The 20585-nt window shown below is 35.6% G+C and overlaps 1 protein-coding gene across 1 annotated transcript in view; it reads left to right on the forward strand.

Moving 5' to 3' along the window:
* Setd2 (SET domain containing 2, histone lysine methyltransferase) overlaps positions 1–20585 on the forward strand; it is a 119131-nt gene that overhangs the window by 25171 nt on the left and 73375 nt on the right. Inside the window, 4 exon segments of the mRNA XM_047532334.1 lie at positions 12062–12077; positions 14048–14200; positions 14202–18412; positions 20154–20285. Coding sequence (XP_047388290.1) covers positions 12062–12077; positions 14048–14200; positions 14202–18412; positions 20154–20285 — 4512 coding nt within the window.

The following is a 20585-nucleotide window of genomic DNA, read 5'->3' on the forward strand; positions in this document are numbered from 1 at the left end:
CTGTTTTTGTGTTCCTGTTTAATGTAGTTAAGCAAGAGTAGGACTGGAAGATTGGCATAAGTAACACAGTCTGGTAAAGTACAAGATACAGTGTAAGGACTAGGGAGATAGCTCAGTTGGTAGAGTGCTTGCATTGCAAGCACAAGTCTCTGGGTTCCATCCCCAGCACCACAAAAAAATAAATAAATAAATAAATAAAAATAAAAAAAAAGATACAGTGTAAACATTAAGAAGATGAACTTCTATTCTTCAGTTGAATTGTAGTAAACCATTTCTCTCAGACACTGGTAGCATTGTTGGACTCATTATTGGCAACTATAATGTCATCACATATATGTGAATGAGTATCTTTATTACCTAAAATAAATGTTAAGTGTTTTGGGTCAAAGTTTTATCTCACATATCTTTTTTGTATTCTGCACTGGCTTTTGGTTACTAATAGGTAGCTTCTTCATAAAAGAATCTGTCCTAAATTGGAAAAAAAAAAACAGGGAAAAAAACCAAATAAAATAGTGATTTCTTACATATAGTTTAGGACTAATGTGAACACATGATCATCAGAACTGTTTTGCATATTTCTGCTACGTTATTTCCTCCCAGGTTAACAATCCTATCCCTCTGTTGTTAGGCAGGTGTGAGTCAAAATCTGTTTCACTCAACCTTTTTTACCCTTCGTTCTTAGTTCTGTGTAATATCTAATACATATCTAATTTAAAGAGCACAGACTCTATCAAAACAGATACTTGACTCTGAAATTAGCTGTGACCTCAGGTTTCTTTGTTTGTACAGTGGTAATTAAAAAAAAACAAAAAAAAAAAAAACAAAAAAACCAAAAACCTTTGCGCGACTAGGGTTGTGGCTCAGTGGTAAAGTGCCTGCCTGGCAGGTGTGAGGCACTAGGTTTGATCTTCAGCACCACATAAAAATAAATAAAGGTATTGTGTCCATCTACAACAAAATAATAATACTAAAAAAAAAAAAAAAAAAAAAAAAAAACCCTTTGTGGGTTTTAGGATCAAATGAGCTAAATGTATGAAAAGCGTTTAAACCCAGTACCTGAAAAACAAAAATGTTAGTTCCTATATTGGTGGTCTAGTAATTGGAACTAGAGGACAATGTCAGGTCACTAAAATCTTACCCTCAATTCTTTCTGTTGTGATTTCATCACTACTAAAGATGAATTTGTGTGTGTGTGTGTGTGTGTGTGTGTGTGTGTTTATGTATGTATGTAAAATCTTCTGAAGGTTATTTGGTAATGAGGAAAAGAAAATAGGTAATTTAAGAGGTGAATTCAAAATAGTGAACAAAAGTAATGTAATTTAACAGTAATCTTTAACACCTGGGCCCTAAAATGTTCAGATTAGATCACCATACATCCTAATTTATGGGTTTAGAAAAAGTTTTCTCTAACATGTATTTTAAGCAAATGTCCTTTTAAAAAAATATATATGTATTTTTTAGTTGTAGATGGACATAATTTTTATGTGGTGCTGGGGATTCGAACCCAGGGCCTTACGAGTGCTAGGCAAGCACTCTGCCACTGAGCCACAACTCCAGCCCTATGCAAATGTTCTTGCAAATTAATTTGGAAGACAAATTTAGAAACATATTTCAGGTATATATACAATTGCTAATGTTTAGTGTGGTATTCTTACCTTTCCTCACTGACTCTGGAATTCTGTAGTGGTACATTTGTTAAAGTGATTTCTTGTTTAAAGAAAAAGTTAGCTTTATTCACTTTTTTTTATTCATTCCACATTAAAGTTTCAACTATACCTATAAATTATACAAATAGTATGACATTGGGAGAAAGAACTGCAATTTTGACCTGTATAAGCAGAACATTTGTTTTTATTATCAAATTGTTATTTTTTCTAACTTAATTGCTAGATGTGAATCTCTGTCAGTAGGCACTTTTATGTTTGAGATACTATGTTAGTTGAAGATGTGGGTTTAAAGCAAGTGAGAAGTAGTGCTTGTGTTTACAAGTCCATGTACACTAGTTCAGGTTAGCATACTTGTCCCAGAGTGCTTATCTAAACCTTAAAGACCTTTGATAAAGAGCAGTGTAGTATTCATGGCTTTATTGTTCACATAAATTCCATATGTTTCTCATCATTGTTTTAATTCACTTGCCCTCATAGATCCTATTTCTTGGATGAGACCATGGCATGTCACAAATTAATTTATGACCTCTATGGCTTATTTTTCTTGTAAGTCAGTTTTGAGATATTCTCTCTTTTCCTTTGAGAATTGCTTGAAAGGTGAAGACTAAAACATGGTACCCTTGTAAAGGAATTTCTTTGATTTAAAAAGTAATGAGAATTTGTAATATGAATGGGAATGTTATGCTCTGGAGAGATTATTCAGTTAGGATAAAGTGTTGCCTTTGTCTCTTTGTAACTTAAACTGTAGTTGGGAAGGCAGAATAGTAAAGTTTATGTTGTAGAAATTGAGGAGTTTGGTTTTAGTATAGGGCATGGTAAGAAGAGGAATAGAAAAAAGACTACAAAGTGTTGAGTACATGGTAGGCATTCAGATAATTGTTGAATAAAGTAAAATGAAATGATACTAGTCCTTGAGTGGATTAAGATGGATATGGGGTGATATAGGAGGCTGGGAGAGAGGAAGGAACGTGGTGGGATGAAGAGCAGTATGAAAAATAATTTGAAGTCAAAACTGATCTGGAATAGCCAAAGCAGTCCTGGGCAGGAAGAGTGATGCAGGAGATATCACTATACCAGACCTTAAACTCTACTGTAGAGCAATAGTAACAAAAACGGCATGGTACTTGCACCAAAATAGACAGGTAGATCAATGGTACAGAATAGAAGACACAGAGACATACCCACATAAGTACAGTAGCCTCATATTAGAGAAGGGTGCCAAAAACTTACAGTGGAGAAAAGATAGCCTCTTCAACAAATGGTGCTGGCAAAACTGGAAATCCATATGCAGTAAAATGAAACTAAACCCCTATCTCTCATCCTGTACAAAACTCAACTCAAAAATGGATCAAGGATCTAGGAATTAGACCTGAGACCCTTCACCAAATAGAAGAAAAAGTAGGCCCAAATCTCCATCATGTTGGCTTAGGACCAGACTCCCTTAACAAGACCCCCATAGCACAAGAAATAAAAACAAGAATCAGGGCTGGGGAGATAGCTCAGTTGGCAGAGTGCTCACCTTGCAAGCACAAGGCCCTGGGTTCAGTCCCCAGCATCGCAAAAAAACAAAAAACAAAAAACAAAAAACAAGAATCAATAAATGGGATAGATTCAAACAAAGTTTTTTCTCAGCACTGGAAACAATCAATAATGTAAAAAAAGCAGGAATCAATAAATGGGATAGATTCAAACTAAAAAACTTTTTCTTAGCAAAGGAAACAATCAACAATGTGAAGAGAGAACCTTCGGAGAGAATGGGAGAAAATCTTTGCCACACATACTTTAGAACAGAACACTAATCTCCAGAATTTATAAAGAACTCAAAAAACTTTACACTAAGAATACAAATAACCCAATCAATAAATGGGTTAAGGAAATGAGCAGACACTTCACAGAAGTTCTACAGGCAATCAACAGATATATGAAAAAATGTTTAACATCTCTAGTAATAAGAATGGCTACTATCAAGAATACAAGCAACAATAGGTGTTGGTGAGGATGTGGGGAGAAAGGTACTCTCGTACATTGCTGGTGGGGTTGCAAATTGGTGCAGCCACTCTGAAAAGCAGTACGGAGATTCCTCAGAAGGCTTGGAATGGACCCACCATTTGACCCAGCTATCCCACTCCTTGGTTTATACCCAAAGGACTTGAAATCAGCATACTACAGTGATGTAGTCACATCAATGTTCATAGCAGCTCAATTTACAATAGCTAGATTGTGGAACCAACCTAGATGCCCTTCAATTGACGAATGGATAAAGAAACTGTGGTATATATACACAATGGAATATTACTCGGCCATAAAGAAGAATAAAATTATGGCATTTGCTGGTGAATGGATGAAGTTGGAAAATATCATGGCAAGTGAAATAGGCCAAGTCCAAAAAACCAAAGGCCGAATGTTTTCTCTGATAAGTGCATGACAATATATAAAACGATGGGAGGCAGTGGCAAGGGGAAGAGAAGACTGAAGGAACTTTGAATGGTATAGAGGAAAAAGGGGTGGGAGAGTGTGGGAATGGAAAAACAGTAGAAACAGACAGTATTACCCTATATATGTCTGATTACAGGAATGGTGTGAATCTACATTGTATACAACCATAGAAATGAAAAGTTGTACCCCTTTTGTGTACAATGAATCAAAATGTGTCTGTAAAAAACAAAAACAAAAACAAAAAACTGATCTGAGTTTGAACTTAAGGGAGACCCTTAACTATTTATCCAAGCTAAATTGGATAGAAAAGTGGTAATGCACTACCTGTATTTCCAAGTAGTGGTTTTTGCATTTATATACAAGTGTGAACAATATAAACTAAATCCAGAGCCTAAATGACCTAATATTCTATGGGGAGGAAATGGACACTATATTAAAACAAAACAAAGCACCTTCATTGATAAATGCTAAGAATAAAATAAGGTGCTATAAGGTAGAACAATGGGAGAATCTTGGAGGAGATAATATTTGAGATGTCATTTTATTATTGAGAAGTAGCAATCTGCCCTTTTAAGGTGAGGTATACTAAAAGCTTTTTGACTAATAAGAATAGAGTCGGACAGACACCTATGATAGAGGGGAGGGAATAAATAGAAAATAGAAGTTCTTGAGAAGATAAGAGGATTGAATACTGAGTGAAGAGATGGGATTGCTTAAGAGTTGTCATGGAGATCATGGTAATGGAGATTTGGTTTGGAAGAATGTGGAAAATAAGCATCTATGGCAGATGCAGAATTCTGACCCAGGTTATCAACAAAGTGAATTTGTTGCTGCGTGACATTGATACCTTAATAAACAAACAAATACTAAAAAGAAGCTATGTTTTCATGAAGGAGAATCAGAAAAGTTGAGACTAGGTTGAACCAAAACAGTAAAATTAAAAAGAAAAACCCTTATTAGATTTTTCATTTATGGCAATTTCTGTTACCTTATATTGTAGTTTTTTTGGTGTACCTCTATACCATATTACTTAAAGTATGAAATTTCTGGTGGGGTAAAGACTGAATGACATTTGATTAGATCTAGCACTGCTTTTAGAGGATTGAATCCTTAAATACTTACTGAACAAATAGCCTTGTGGTTAATTTAAGAACTGATTTATAATTGTTGCTTTCCTAAATATGCCATTGAATAATCTAGTGTGGTTGTGTATTGCTGAAAGATCTGATGTAGTTTTTATATTTGTCATAAGCCCAGTGCACTCATGGCTATTAGCTAGGATACTCATTTCTTACCAAAACCATGGTCTGCAAAAGGATTAACTCTGTTTTTTCTTTTTAGAAAACATTTTCTGCAAATGTGTATGACAATAGGGCAAGCAGAAAGCTAGGTAGATGCAACTGTTTATGATAAAAGTTTTAATTTTGTATATTTCCATATCATTAAGGCAGTTTAATTTTTGAACTATTCCATTTTCTTCTTCACGTGTGTTTTCAGATGGAAGATTTAGAAACTTAAAATGGGAATAAGACATGAGTGGTGGTGGGTGGGGAGGCAAGAGTTAATGGGATTTTGTTTCTTTTATAATAATGTATTTGAGAAGGGTTCAATGCCAGAATTTCTCCATGATTCCCTTTCTTGAGCAGGGAGCAGCAAGCCTCTTTTTTCTAGGAAGCTCAGAGTACCATTTGAATGTAGGACTGGGCTAGGCTTCCTTTTATTACTAACCAGTTCTGTCTTATCTCTTGAGTTTTCTCTTCACAAGATCCTACCTTCTGCAATCTCATACTTCATTATAGGGTCTAGTTTTTAATGTAGCACATTCTTATCACTGCCTACCAGAATATGAATTTAGAAAGATTTGAGGTAATTTTCTGCCAGGTGAGGCTCTAAGATCCTCAAGGGTTCACATAGTCTTAAGGATTGGGGAGTCTGTGAGGATTTAAAATATTTTTTTCACATTTGATTATCTTCAAGTTTAAAAAATAATTATTTAAAAGTGGGCCCAGTGGTGCATGCCTGTAATCCCAGCAATTCAGGAGACCAAAAATTCAAAACCAACCTGGGCACTTTAGTAAGGTCCTGTGTCATTAAAAAAAGTAAAAAGGAAAAGAGTGGAGAGTGGGTACTAGGAATGTAGCCTGGGGATAAAATGCTTTTGGTTTCTATCCCCAGTATCTTCCAACCCCCCACAAAATATTTATTATATATCCTTCATCCAAATTCACCAAATATGAATATTTTACTATGTTTATCGTTTCCTTTTTATTACGTGTTTTGAGTTTTTTTCTGAAATGTTTGAAAGTTCCAGACATGGATTCTTTACCTCTATGTCCTCCATTGTGTATTTCTTATAAACAACTTTTTCTTATGTAATCACTGTATAATTATCAAATTCAGGAAATTAATACTGATACTATTTCTAATTCATAAGACCTTTAAAATTATTTTGGCCAGTTTTGAGTTAAAATTTCTTACAATGGCAATTTCCAAGTGAAATTTTAATTTTAATTTATTTTACTTGATAACACATAAGGAGATATATATTGGGGCTCATATTTTGGAATTCAGTGAAAGTGCCTTAAAGGCAGTTTGGTTTCATATCTTTTAAAAATATGTTATTATATTAAACTGGCACATGGTAATTGTTCATATTTATGGGGTACAATATGACATTTCAATACATGTATAAAATATATTATTAACAGAGAAATTGGTATATCTCTCACCTGATATATGTCATTTCTTTGTACTGGGAACATTCAAAATTCTGTCCACTGGCAGCACCCCAACCCTGCCCCCATGGGGGGATTGAACCCAGGGGCACTTTACCCCTGAGTCACCTCTCCAACAATTTAAAATTTTTATTTTGAGACAGGGTCTTGCTGAGTTGCCCAGGACTAGCCTGGGATTTGTGATCTTCCTGTCTCAGCCTCCAGAGTTGCTGGAATTACAGGCTTGAACCACCATACCTGGCTCTACTAGCTGTTTTGAAATACTCATGTAATCGTTGTTGGCCATAGTTATCTTACTGTGCTATAAAATATTAGGTTATTCTATCCAGCTCCATCCCTGTACCTCTTAACCATCTTTTCTCCATCCCTTCCTCATGAAATAAATTTTGATAAACCAATTTTAGTTTTAAAGTCACTGTTCTTAAGGGGATCTATTCTTAACAATTTTTTTTCCTTCTAAATGAGGCCTGTACTTAAGTGTGAGAAAGACTGTATCTAAGGAGTATTTGAGTTTTACTAAGGAATCTTTAAAGATGAGATATGAATGAATCTTCAGAGTTCTTACTTATTAAAATAAAAATAAAATGCTATTTCTGAAATGTGTGTGATTCAGGAAATTCTGTGAACTGAGCTAAAGGACTGGAGTGAGACTTAGGGCCTCACTTTTAGTTTTCCCTCCAGTACAGGAATTCTAACTTTAATAGTTTTTATCCAGGTTTCTGATGGCAAAGAAACTTAAATGCTTTCCCTGAACAGAGACATATAATTTTCAAAAATCAGTAAGAATGACCAGCAGCCCAATAACTAACCGGTAAAGGACTTGTAAAAGCATTTCCCAGGAAAATAAAATACTAGTGACTTAAAAACCTGAGAAGCTATTATGCTGATAGGAGCTAGTAGAACTGCTGAGGTTTTGTTTTTTGTTTTTTTATTTTGTCCTAGAGATTGAACCCAGAGGAAATTTACTACTAAGCTACATCTTGGCTCTTTTTATTTTTTATTTTGAGACAGGGTCTCACTTAGTTGTTGAGCATGGCCTTGACTTGGTGATTGTTCTGCCTCAGCCTCTTGTGCTGATATATCTTGATATCCAAGACTTCAAGTAGAGAAAAAAAAAAAAAAAAAAGATGCAGAAAGATGTTTGTACTTGTGTAAGTATTTTCTCTCTGGAAAGAATAGATGTTCATATATGCACATAAATTTTTTTGAAGAATATGCAAACTTAATCGTTGTCTTTGGCAGGTTGGGATACCTAATTTTTATATTCTTTGTATTTCAGAATTTCCCCTTGGGTGTATGTATTTTTCAGATAAAGAAAATTAATTTTAAGTGTTCTAACTTAAAATTAGCTAAAAGCTGTCATTCTATAATTTCTTTTGGTCACAATTTTGAATTTTGGAATTTTACAAAATTAGACTATTTCATCTTCTGAACTTTCTGATATTTTGAAATAAACCATTTTGGTCCCATAAGTCTTATTTACAGAGTAGATTAACTTTCATCACTTCTTTTGGGACATGGTATGCAGACTAGATCCCTTTATTATCCAACTTGTTGATATTTATGGCCAGATTTCTCATTATCCAGGCCTCACTTTAAAAACTATATATGATGCCCTAGTCTGAGAGATTGGTTGGTTGATATTTAATGGTCATGTCATTCCTTGAGCTTGTCATGATGGAAATACTTTTTATAATTCTTTTTCCATACAGGCCTGTGACCTAATAGAAGTTTATCTTCATGTTGATAGAATTAATCACATTTTACCATTCAGTTTTTTCAGCAAGGTGCAGGTTTAATTATTGTACTTTTTTTTTTTTTTTTTTGACACTTAGCTACAGTACTCTTCTGTTTTTTCTGTAATAGCTTTTTTAAAAAAAGCTATTTTAGCTTGTCTCATGATGGTTAAATAAACACTTGTTTTCATGTGCCTCCTTATTTTTCATGGTAGGAGATATAAGAAATTTAATACTCTTAATTTCTAGCTTTCATATTTTTGCTTCATCAGCTTTCTTTTGAAAACCGTATTCTTTGCTTTTAATATTATCTGACATTATTTAATAGCAGTTATTCTTATGTTAAGCACATTTGTACCTGATTCTTGATACTAATTGTAGCTTCACAGTTCCACTAAATTTCTTCAAAAACTTCTTGCTTTTTTGCTGCAGGAGTCTATTCTCATGATCACACCTAGGTTTTGTCATCTCTTTGAAGTTTATTCCAACTCTAAAATACTATTCTGACCATAATGTCCAATCCTTCTACCTCTCTTCCTTCTGATATTCACCAGATCTACTCTTTGGAGCCCCTGATACTTGCTCTTACCCTTTTCTTCACTTCTTCGGCTTCCTTCAGATTTCACTTCTTTCTCTATTACCTATGGATAAAACATTTAAACGTTCTTGGGGATACCTTCAATTCTCTCAACCCCTTCCTTGCCTTTTATCTTTCTCATCCCACCCCACCCATTCTGCTGGATTAACTCACCATTTCCCCCCCTCTGATAGCTTAACAGTGTTAGCAGAAACAGAATATGTGTGCTGATGAGCTCTGTTATTAATTGGTAATGTGGCTGGCCACATTGAAGATGATAGTTTGCTTCCATTTCTATTCCCCACATGTAAATTTCACTGACTAGTCCTCCAACTTTCAAATGATGATGTAAGAGAAAAATAGAGACCAGCAAGAATATTACTCGCTTTATTTTGTTTGTTTGGTTTGAGACTGAGTCTTGTTATGTTCCCCAGACTGAACTTGAACTCCTGGACTCAAGTGATCCTCTTGCCTCAGCCTCCTGCATAGGTGGGACTACAGGCACATGCCATTGTGTCTAGCTTTTATTTTGAAACTCAACTATACCTTAAATATTTCTTCACATATCTTTATCCCCTTCTCTCAAAAGTACTCCCTCAATTTTTTGGCAGAATTGTTTGTATGGAATGATTTCCGTACTTATTAAAAAGATCTCTATTTACATAAAAACCACAGACCCATGGTAGAAAGCTATGTACACCAAGTTAATAGCAGTTATCTCTTGGTGGGTCAGATTGTGGATTTTTCCTTTGCTGTTTATAATTTCATTTATCTCTATTAATGTTGAATGCTTTTAATGAGAAATTTAGACACCACCAGTTTTCTAATTGTGTTTGTATTATTTTTATTATAAACATTTATTACCAGGTTCTGGAAAATGTTTGGCCTTTTTTTAAAAAAAGTTTTTTTGTAGTTGTAGATGGGCAGCATGCCTTTATTTTATTTATTTTTATGCAGAAATGAGGATTGAACCCAGTGCCTTACATGTGTAAGGCAAGCACTTTGCTACTGAACCACAACCCCAGCCCATCTGACCTTCTGTCAAGCAGTGCTTTGATTTTTTAAATGGGCCTTCATTCTGTTCCCCCAGTCTCACAAATTTGTAATATTTCTTCAGCCCTTTATCCATATGCCTGTCCAAAATAGAACTGCTGAGACATAGGGAAGGGTTCTGGTCACCTTGGTGTTTCTAGCATTTCATGTATACCATGCAGACAAGTGTGTGCTTGGACATCTCCTGGTACCTTTTATGTTTTTGAAAAAAAATTCAAATGGTATTAATTTAAACCAAATCTAATGTGACAAAGGTTACATGACATGATCATTCTATGAAATACTAGGGAAAGAAAAACATTCTATTAAACTATAATACTGATAGTATAATGTTGATAGTATGATGCATCCTGTGGAGATGTGGTATAGGGGAAATGTACATCATAGAATCAAGTACATTGGGTCTGACATTACATCCATGAGTTTTTTTTAGTGGTTTTAGGGTAGAAAGAAATGCTTAATCTTGGCACTGCTTCAGATCTCATACATATATTGCCATCCCCTCCCACCCTTTATTACTAGTCTCCCTACCCCATCCCCAGTATTGGGGATTGAACCCAGAGACACTGTACCACTGAGCTATATCCCCAGCCCTTTGTAATTTTATTTAGAGATAAGGTCTTAGTAAGTTGCCCAGGCTGGCCTCCTGCTTCAGCCTTGGCTGCTAGGATTATAGGCATGTTTCACCACACCTGGCTCTTAACTTGTTGTTGTTGTTGTTGTTGTTTGTATTAATTAGTTTTACATGAAAGCAGAATGCATTTAGACACATTGTACACAAATGGAGCTCATAACTTGGTTTTGACTACCACAAACACTGGTGCATGGACTGAGTGAATTATTATGGTGTTAGACCTACATTTGGGGAAAGTGTTTTTGTATATTTCTCTTAAGGAACACTTGAAACAGATTGTTATACTTGCATAACAACATAATCTACAGAGCAAACTGCTTGAAATAAATGTATAGCGATCGTGCCCTTTTGTAGCTATGCTTTCCACAGGTTGAGAGTACCCTAACATGCCTTGGTGTGCACTGTTATACACCAGACTTTGTGGTGTTCAGTTCTTCACAGTCAGAATACTATGTGATTACGTTTGTTAGAACATAATTGAGCTCACAGAGCCAGACATTATGGTATGTGGAGCAGATGTACTGTTATGGAACACAGTATATATCTTGTATTTAGCAAAAGGACTGTTGAATAGTTACCAATAAGAGATAGAGAATCAATGATCCATAAGGTAAAGTACAATTCTTCTTAATGAGAAATCGAGCTCTTGACCTGACTGCTACAACTTATTCCACTTCATTGTTGATTTCTTTCTGTGCTAAAATCTTAGGTAATACTGAAATGTTTTTAGTTTTTTTATACACAGTGTATGTTTCAGTCTCCACACCTTTGCCTGAGATCTCTTTCTGCTTGAAATGTCTCCACAAATATGTTCCTCATAAACTAATCTCTTTTTAAGGAAAGATTCTTTGAATTCCTATCCTCCACTAAACTAAGCGGCTTATTTTGCTTTTTGCTGCTACACTTTACATACATCTATCCTTGTATTTGCTGCATTATGTTGGAATTATTTCTGAAATACAATTACATTTTGTAACTTAAACTTCTTAATGGCAGGGATTCCACTTTATTCATCTTTAAATAGCACAGTGCCTAGTACTATCTTGAATGAATATTTGTCAAACTAAATGTGACTGAGGTGATGAAGGAATGGGCAGTCTATGTAGAGTATATCTGTAGGTACCAAGTGTACTGTTTTAATAAAAACAACTTTCAGTCACTTTTATGTATTTATATTTCTTTCTTTCTTTTTTTCGCATATTTTCTTGGCTGAATGGAAACAGAGAAGAAGAAAATGAGGTACGTATAATTTAAGTAGTTCAGTGATTATGGGATTGACTTCTAAGTCAGTTTAGAGATTGGATAAAAGTTGAAAACATTTAAAGTTTTAGCTTTCATTTTGAATGAAATGAAGTGATTTTTTTTCTTTCTTTACTTTTTTTGGGCTTGGGGAGAAGGACTAGGCTATAGTTATCATAGTGAAGAATGTAACACAAGAAAACGGGTTCTAAACTAGAGTTTCAAGAGCTTTAGGAAAGATAGAGGAGGCTGAAAACGCTAGAGACAGCTTTGTGTTTTTGTGTTGAGCTTTAATGTAAGATTTAATTTGAAAAGTGAATTCTGCTTCTTAAAAGGATTTGAAAACCACTGCTCTATGATAATATGTGGAAACTCTTACTTTCCCAATAGAATGGTTACTATATACTTTTGAATACTGATTTCATATTTCACCATGTTGAAGGGGAAAATTATTTTCTTAAATAGCCAAAGTTGATTAAAGAACGTCAATTAGGAAACTTTTACAGATGGCAAGCACCCCATCATTAATTTAGACTTGAGTTTGTTGCCGTAGACTTTTCTGATGTTCTTTCTACAATGTAAGTTGTACCTTTAACTTCTAAGTCAAACCATTTCCTTTAGTGGTTTGGCAGATAATGAAGGGAGTAATCTTATTTGGTATACATTGTTGCTCATACAGCATTACCATACTATAAAGTGGCATGAGCATGTGTGTCAAAGCAGAGTGATTTCCAGGAAGGTAGAAGACCTGGTTCTTTTTACCTCATCTATAAAATGAATGAGGTGGGAAGTTGCTCTGTACTGGTTATTTCCCAAACTTGGAAAGTTCATCAGAATTACCTTTGGTGCTTATTGTCTACCCTATCCCCCTGCACCCACCTGGCCCCACAATAGCAAAAATGCCCCAGACTTTCTTGCTTTACTTTAGAGCTATTGAATCAACATTCCCTAAAGGGTGGATTGATTATAAGTCTGTCTTTTCACCACACTCCTAACTGAATCTGTGTGATGTCAGACCATTGATTTTATTGCTCTTCTCTATTCTCTTTTCAGATATAACACAAGAACAAACTGTTTTGAGTACTACTGCCCTTTGTGTGTTTGTCCTTTAAATACATAGCAGGCTTTAAAAAATTCTTGTGGAAAGATGTTACCTGAAAAATGGTTATAAAATTTGTTGAAATTCTTTATGTAAGAGGAAACAAGAATGGAAAAAAAAATGTGTGTAATTATTAAAACTGGGAGGGGGTTCTTAGTGGTTTATTACACTGTTCTCTATACATTTGAATATGTTTGAAAATTTCCATGATTACAAGTTTTAAAAATAATCTATCAGCCAAGTATGGTAGCACATGTCTGCAATCCCAGCTACTAGGGAGGCTAAGGCAAGAGGATCACAAGTTCAAAGCCAGCCTTAGCAACTTTAGTGATGCCCTAAGCAACTTAGCAAGACCTTGTCTCAAAATAAAAAATAAGGGGCTGGGGAGATAGTGCAGTCAGTAGAGTGCTTGCCTTGTAAGCACAAGGCCCTGGGTTCGAGCCCCAGCACCCAAATAAATAAATAAAATAAAAAGAGCTGGGAATGTGGCTCAGTGGTTCAGTGTCCCTGGGTTCAATCACTGGTACTGTCCGCCCCCCCATCTGTATCATAGTGAAATTCACTCTACTTCGTTTTTTATTTTTTGTTTTTTAAAAATTCTCTGATTGCCAGGTGTGATGCATACCTATAATCCTAGTGACTTGGGAGGCTGAAGCAGAAGGATCAGGAGTTCAAGGCCAGCCTTGGCAATTTAGCAAGACCCTCAACAAGACAAGGGCTTGTTAAGTGGTAAAGTGCCCTTGGGTTCAATGCCTAGTACCAAAAATAATTATAAATAAAGAGTCTATGATTGATAAACATTTAAACTGCGGTGCTAGCCATTTAAAAGTAAGTGCAGTTTGTTGATAATTGTTTGTTTTTTCATTTATAGGCAAAAATTGAAAATGTGCAAAAACCAGGTTTCATCAAAGGACCAATGTTCAAAGGTGTTGCTTCTAGTCGATTTTTGCCCAAAGGCACCAAGACAAAAGTTAATTTGGAGGAACAGGGACGACAGAAGGTGTCATTCAGCTTCAGCCTTACAAAAAAAAACTTTGCAGAATAGGTTTCTCACTGCACTTGGCAATGAAAAGCAAAATGATACTCCAAATTCCCCAGCTACACCTCTTCAAGTAGATTCAACTCCTAAAAGTAAAATGGACATTGGAGATACATTGTCTGCTACGGAAGAATCTTCCCCACCAAAATCAAGAGTGGAATTGGGCAAAATTCATTTTAAGAAACACCTGCTTCATGTAACATCCAGGCCATCGCTGAATACTACTACAACTGTAGCATCTCCATCTCCTCCCACAGTACATTTACCAGCAGTCATAGCAGAATCAACTGTAGACTCACCACCTTCATCTCCACCTCCACCGCCTCCACCTCCCCAAGCCACAACACCCTCACAACCAGCACCAATAATAGAGCCAGTGGCCTTGCCACACACACCAGTAACAGTTCCAGTGACAGCACCAGTATCCTTACCAGTAGATGTAGCAGTTAGAGCTCTGAAAGAACCACCAGTTACAATTGTACCAGAATCTTTGGAAGTGGATACTAAGCAGGACACTGTATCTAATAGTTCAGAAGAACACATAACTCAAAATTTGAATGAACAAGCAGATATTCCCTCACAAAAAGAAGATTCCCATATTGGGAAGGAAGAAGAAATTCCAGATAGTTCTAAGATTAGTCTGAGTGTTAAAAAGCCAGGTTCTAAGAAGAAATCTTCACAATTTGAAGGCGCATTTCTTGGTTCAGAATCTGATGAAGATTCTGTACGGACTTCCTCAAGTCAAAGATCCCATGATTTAAAATTTTCAGCAAGCATTGAAAAGGAAAGAGATTTAAAAAAGAGCTCAGCACCTTCGAAAAGTGAGGAGTTAGGGAAATCTTCACGATCTAAAACAGAAAGAGATGATAAATATTTTAGCTACTCAAAACTTGAAAGAGATACTCGGTATATATCTTCCCGATGTAGATCAGAAAGAGAGCGAAGGCGGAGCAGATCTCGTTCTAGATCTGAAAGAGGCTCTAGAACTAGTTTATCCTATTCCCGGTCAGAACGATCTCATTATTATGACTCTGAACGCCGCTACCATAGGAGTTCCCCATATCGAGAGAGGACACGCTATTCTCGGCCATATATAGATAACCGGGCACGAGAGAGTTCTGACTCTGAAGATGAGTATAAGAAGTCATACTCAAGGCGCACGTCATCTCATTCCTCCTCTTACAGAGACCTAAGGACATCATCATCCTATTCTAAATCTGATCGGGACTGCAAAACTGAGACCTCTTATGCAGAGATTGAGAGAAGAGGAAAGTATTCTTCAAAATTAGAAAGAGAATCCAAAAGGACTTCAGAAAGTGAAGCAATAAAAAGATGTTGTTCTCCCCCCAGTGAATTGGGGTTCCGGCGGGGTTCATCATATTCCAAGCACGATTATAGTGCTTCCCGTTATAAATCTGCCCTTTCAAAACCTATACCCAAGTCTGATAAATTTAAAAATTCTTTCTGTTGTACAGAATTAAATGAAGAAAGCAAACAATCTCATACTTTTAGTTTACATACTCCTTGTTCAAAAGGTAGTGAATTAAGAACTATTAGTAAAATTTCTGAAAGAGAAAAGACTGGGTGTCCATCTCCATCAAATCGATTAAATGATTCACCTGCTTTTAAAAAGCTAGATGAATCACCTATTTTTAAGTCTGAATTTATAGGACATGATAGCCATGATAGTATTAAAGAATTGGACTCTTTATCTAAAGTGAAGAATGATCAGTTAAGAAGTTTTTGTCCCATTGAATTAAATATAAATGGATCTCCTGGGGCAGAATCTGATGCGGCAACATTTTGCACTTCTAAAACTGATGCTATTTTGATGACTTCTGATGATAGTGTGACTGGATCAGAGGTATCCCCTTTGGTCAAAGCATGCTTGTTTTCATCAAATGGATTTCAGAATATTAGTAAATGCAAGGAAAAAGACTTGGATGATACTTGCATGCAACATAGTAAGTCAAAAAGTCCTCTTAGAGAAACAGAACCTCTGGTGTCACCACACCATGATAAACTCATGTCTTTGCCAGTTATGACTACAGATTATTCTAAAACAGTTAAAGAACCAATTGATATGAGAGTTTCTTGCTGCAAAACCAAAGATTCAGATAGATATTCTACCACAAATGAGAGTAACCCTTCTTTGTGTTATTCTGAAGCTGAAAATATTGAATCTTCAGTTATGAAGATTTCTTCAAATAGCTTTAAGAATGTGCATTTGGAATCAAAAACAGTTATATGTGATAATAGAAATCTGTCAGATCACTCAAAATTTGCATGTGAAGAATATAAGCAGAGTGTTGGTAGCACTAGTTCAGCTTCTATTAATCATTTTGACGATTTATGTGAACCTATAGGGAGTTCAGGTATTGCTTCATCTCTTCAGAGTCTTCCACTAGGAATAAAAGTGGACAGTTTAACTCTCTTGCAGTGTGGTGAGAACACATCTCCAGGTCTTGATGCAGTACTGAAGAGTAGAAAAAACACAGAATTTTTAAAGCATGCAGGAAAAGAAACAGAAGATGTAGGTAGTGGCCTTCCTGATTCAGGAAAGGGATTTGCTTCCTGGGAAAACAGGCATAATAATGGTTTATCTGGGAAGTGTTTGCAAGAAACTCAAGAAGAAGGGAATTCCTTACTACTTGATCGAAGAGAGAGACGAGAATTCTCTTTAGAAGAAGGTGAAAGAGGACATGCACATACTTCTGATGACTCTGAAGTTGTATTTTCATCTTGCGATTTGAATTTAACCATGGAAGACAGTGATGGTGTAACTTATTCCTTAAAGTGTGACAGTAGTGGTCATGCCCCAGAAATTGTGTCTACTGTCCATGAAGATTATTCTGGTTCTTCTGAAGGTTCTAGTGATGAAAGTGATTCAGAAGATACAGATTCTGATGATAGCAGTATTCCAAGAAACCGTCTCCAGTCTGTTGTGGTTGTGCCAAAGAATTCTACTTTGCCTATGGAAGAAACAAGTCCTTGTTCTTCTCGAAGCAGTCAAAGTTACAAACATTATTCTGACCACTGGGAAGATGAGAGAATGGAGTCAAGGAGACATTCATATGAGGAAAAATTTGAGAGTATAGCAAGTAAAGGCTGTCCTCAAACTGAGAAGTTCTTCCTTCATAAAGGAATAGAGAAGAATCTCGAAATCTCTTTTACACAGTCCAGCAGAAAACAAGTAGATAATCACCTTCCTGAAATTGCTCATCCTCAGAGTGATGGTGTTGATAGTACAAGTCATGCCGATGTGAAATCTGACCCTCTAGGTCGCACAAATTTAGAAGAAGCAGTAAAAGCCAAAACATCTAGGCAACAAGAAGATCTGCCTGTTTATTCTTCTGATGATTTTGAAGATATCCCAAATAAGTCTTGGCAACAGACTACTTTCCCTACCAGGCCAGACAGTAGACTGGGGAAAACAGAGTTGAATTTTTCTTCCTCTTGTGAGATCTCCCGTATGGATGGCTTACATTCATCAGAAGAGTTCAGAAACCTAGGGTGGGACTTCTCTCAACCAGAAAAACCTACTACCACTTATCAGCAGCCTGATAGCAGCTATGGAGCCTGTGGTACACACAGGTATCAGCAAAGTACAGAACAGTGTGGTGGGACCCGTGGTTACTGGCAAGGCAATGGCTACTGGGATCCGAGATCAGCAGGTAGATCTCCTGGAACTGGGGTTGCTTATGATCGAATTCAAGGGCAGGTACCAGATTCCCTAACAGATGACCGTGAAGAGGACGACAGTTGGGATCAACGGGGTGGATCCCACTTTTTAAGCCAGTCCAATAAATACCTTTTGTCTCTTCAGAAGGACAAGGGGTCAGTGCAAGCACCTGAAATAAGCAGCAATTCACTTAAGGACTCTTTATCTGTGAATGAAAGGAAAGATTTTTCAAAAAACTTGGAAAAAAATGATATCAAAGATAGAGGGCCTCCTAAAAAGCGGAGGCAGGAATTGGAGAGTGATTCTGAAAGTGATGGTGAGCTTCAGGACAGAAAGAAAGTTAGATTGGAGGTGGAGCAGGGAGAGACATCAGTGCCTCTAGGCTCAGAGCTGATTGGACCTTCCTGTGTCATGGATGACTTCAGGGACCCACAGCGATGGAAGGAGTGTGCCAAGCAGGGGAAGATGCCTTGCTACTTTGATCTTATTGAAGAAAATGTTTATTTAACAGAAAGGTGAGCCTAATTAATACTTGTCTGACAAATTTGTTTCTTTTTTGCTAAAAAAAAAAAAAAAAAAAAAAAAAAAAAAGTTTTCAACAACTTAGACTAAGTAGAGTATGTAATAAAATATAAATTTTAAAAATCTATAAAAGTACTTTTACAGAACTACTTGGATTTACTAATACAGATACCTTTCCCCATTAGAAAGGGAATGTCTAATTTATTTCTCTCATTATTTCTTTGGATCTAAAGGTATAATTTAGGCTAGCTCAATTTTTCTTTAATTCCTTTTAAAAGTGAAATTGTGACAGGATATTAAATAAAACCCCAGCAAAATAATCTGATCTTAGAAGAGAAAAAAGTGGCAATGTTAGATTTTTTTTTTATTTTCCCAAAATGTGCATGATGAAGTATCTTTGGGTACTTTATAAAGCTGGAACTAGATTACAACAGAGTTTTTGTCAATTGCTTTATTTTGTCATTTGCTCTATATTCTTAAGAGGTTAAATTTGGCAATAACCAAATTTAAACAATCAAATTTGTATTTTTTTTTCTCCTTTGAAATAAGTTTGCTGCTACATTGAGAAAACTGCCTCTGAAATCTTTATCTGATTTTTTTTTTTTTTTTTTTAAATTATTTACCTTTTTTAAGTTTTTGAGATGTAGTCTTGTTGTGTTGCCCAGACTGGCCCTGAACTCCTGTGCTCAAGTTATCCTTCCAAGTAGCTGGAACAGCAGACATGCACCACCACACCTGGCCTTAATTTATTTTTCTATAATCATACTTCATTAAAAAAAAAATCATAGTTTTCTTTTAAACAGATGTATACAGATGTGATAGTACTAAAGGGTTCTCTTAAAAGATTTGGTTGAGTTAAACTACTAAATCTTAATTTTTTTTTTTTTTTAATATGGAGTACTGGAGATTGAACCCAGAGGCCCTCTCCCACTGAGTTACATCTTCATCCCTTTTTAAAACTTTTTATTTTGAGAGAGGGTGTCACTAAGTTGCTGAGGCTGACCTCAAACTTGAGATCCTCCTGCCCTCAGCCTCCCAAGTTGCTGGGATTACAGGCATGCACCACTGCATCTAGCCTCAGAACTCTTAATTAAAAACTCTTAGGGGTGGGCATATAACTCAATGATAGAGCACTTGCTAGTTTATGCAGGATCCTGGTTTCAATCCCTAGTACTGCAAAACAAACAAAATCCAAAAGACAACTTATCCTTTTATTTTAACTATCATTTATTCAACCCATGAAATTTGGTTCTTAAATTTTTTTTTTTTTTTTGCGTTACTGGGGATCGAACTCAGGGCCTTGTTCTTGCAAGGCAAGCGCTCTACCAGCTGAGCTATATCCCCAGCCCCTTAAATTTTAATTAACTACCTATATTATTATTTGGAACTCATGATTTTTCCAAATATAATTTTAACATTTGAAATTGTTCCAAATCTGGGACTTAACTGATTTGGACTGGGAAATTAAGGGTGAGTTCCAAAATGATAGACTTGAACTCATTCTGTCCTCTCTGTCATGTTTTTTTTTTGTTGTTTTTTTTTGTTTTTTTTTTTTGCAACACAGTTCTTAAGAGTTTTGGTCTTTTAGGTACTGGTGACTAGATGTTTTCTTTCTTTTGAATGATTGACTTACAGAAATCATTAAGTGTGAAACTAATGAGATTTAGCACATATTTGATTATTATATCATCTTCAGATTTATTTAACCAAATTTTATGAAATTTTAACCAATAGAAAGAAGAATAAATCCCATCGGGATATTAAGCGAATGCAGTGTGAGTGTACACCTCTTTCTAAAGATGAAAGAGCTCAAGGTGAAATAGCATGTGGGGAAGATTGTCTTAATCGTCTCCTCATGATTGAATGGTAAGTAAATTAAAATGCTTTGCTTTTACTCAACTTTTTTATTAAATGTCTGTAAATATTAAAAATATTTTATTCAGTGAGGAATAAAGTTTGACTTTTTTCCTATCAATAGATGAATATAAACAATAAAATCTCCAATGTATAATAGAAAGTTTTAATAGAGACAAATCTTCCCTACATTTTGTATTAGATTATAGTATGTGGCACATTCTCTACAAAATAGTCCTCTTACTAATGCTAAATATGCTAATACTAATTTACATTCATTACCCTTTTTTCTCTTGTAATGTTTGTGTACTG

The sequence above is a fragment of the Sciurus carolinensis genome, chromosome 17, assembly GCF_902686445.1.
Source record: "Sciurus carolinensis chromosome 17, mSciCar1.2, whole genome shotgun sequence".
NCBI lineage: Eukaryota > Metazoa > Chordata > Mammalia > Rodentia > Sciuridae > Sciurus > Sciurus carolinensis.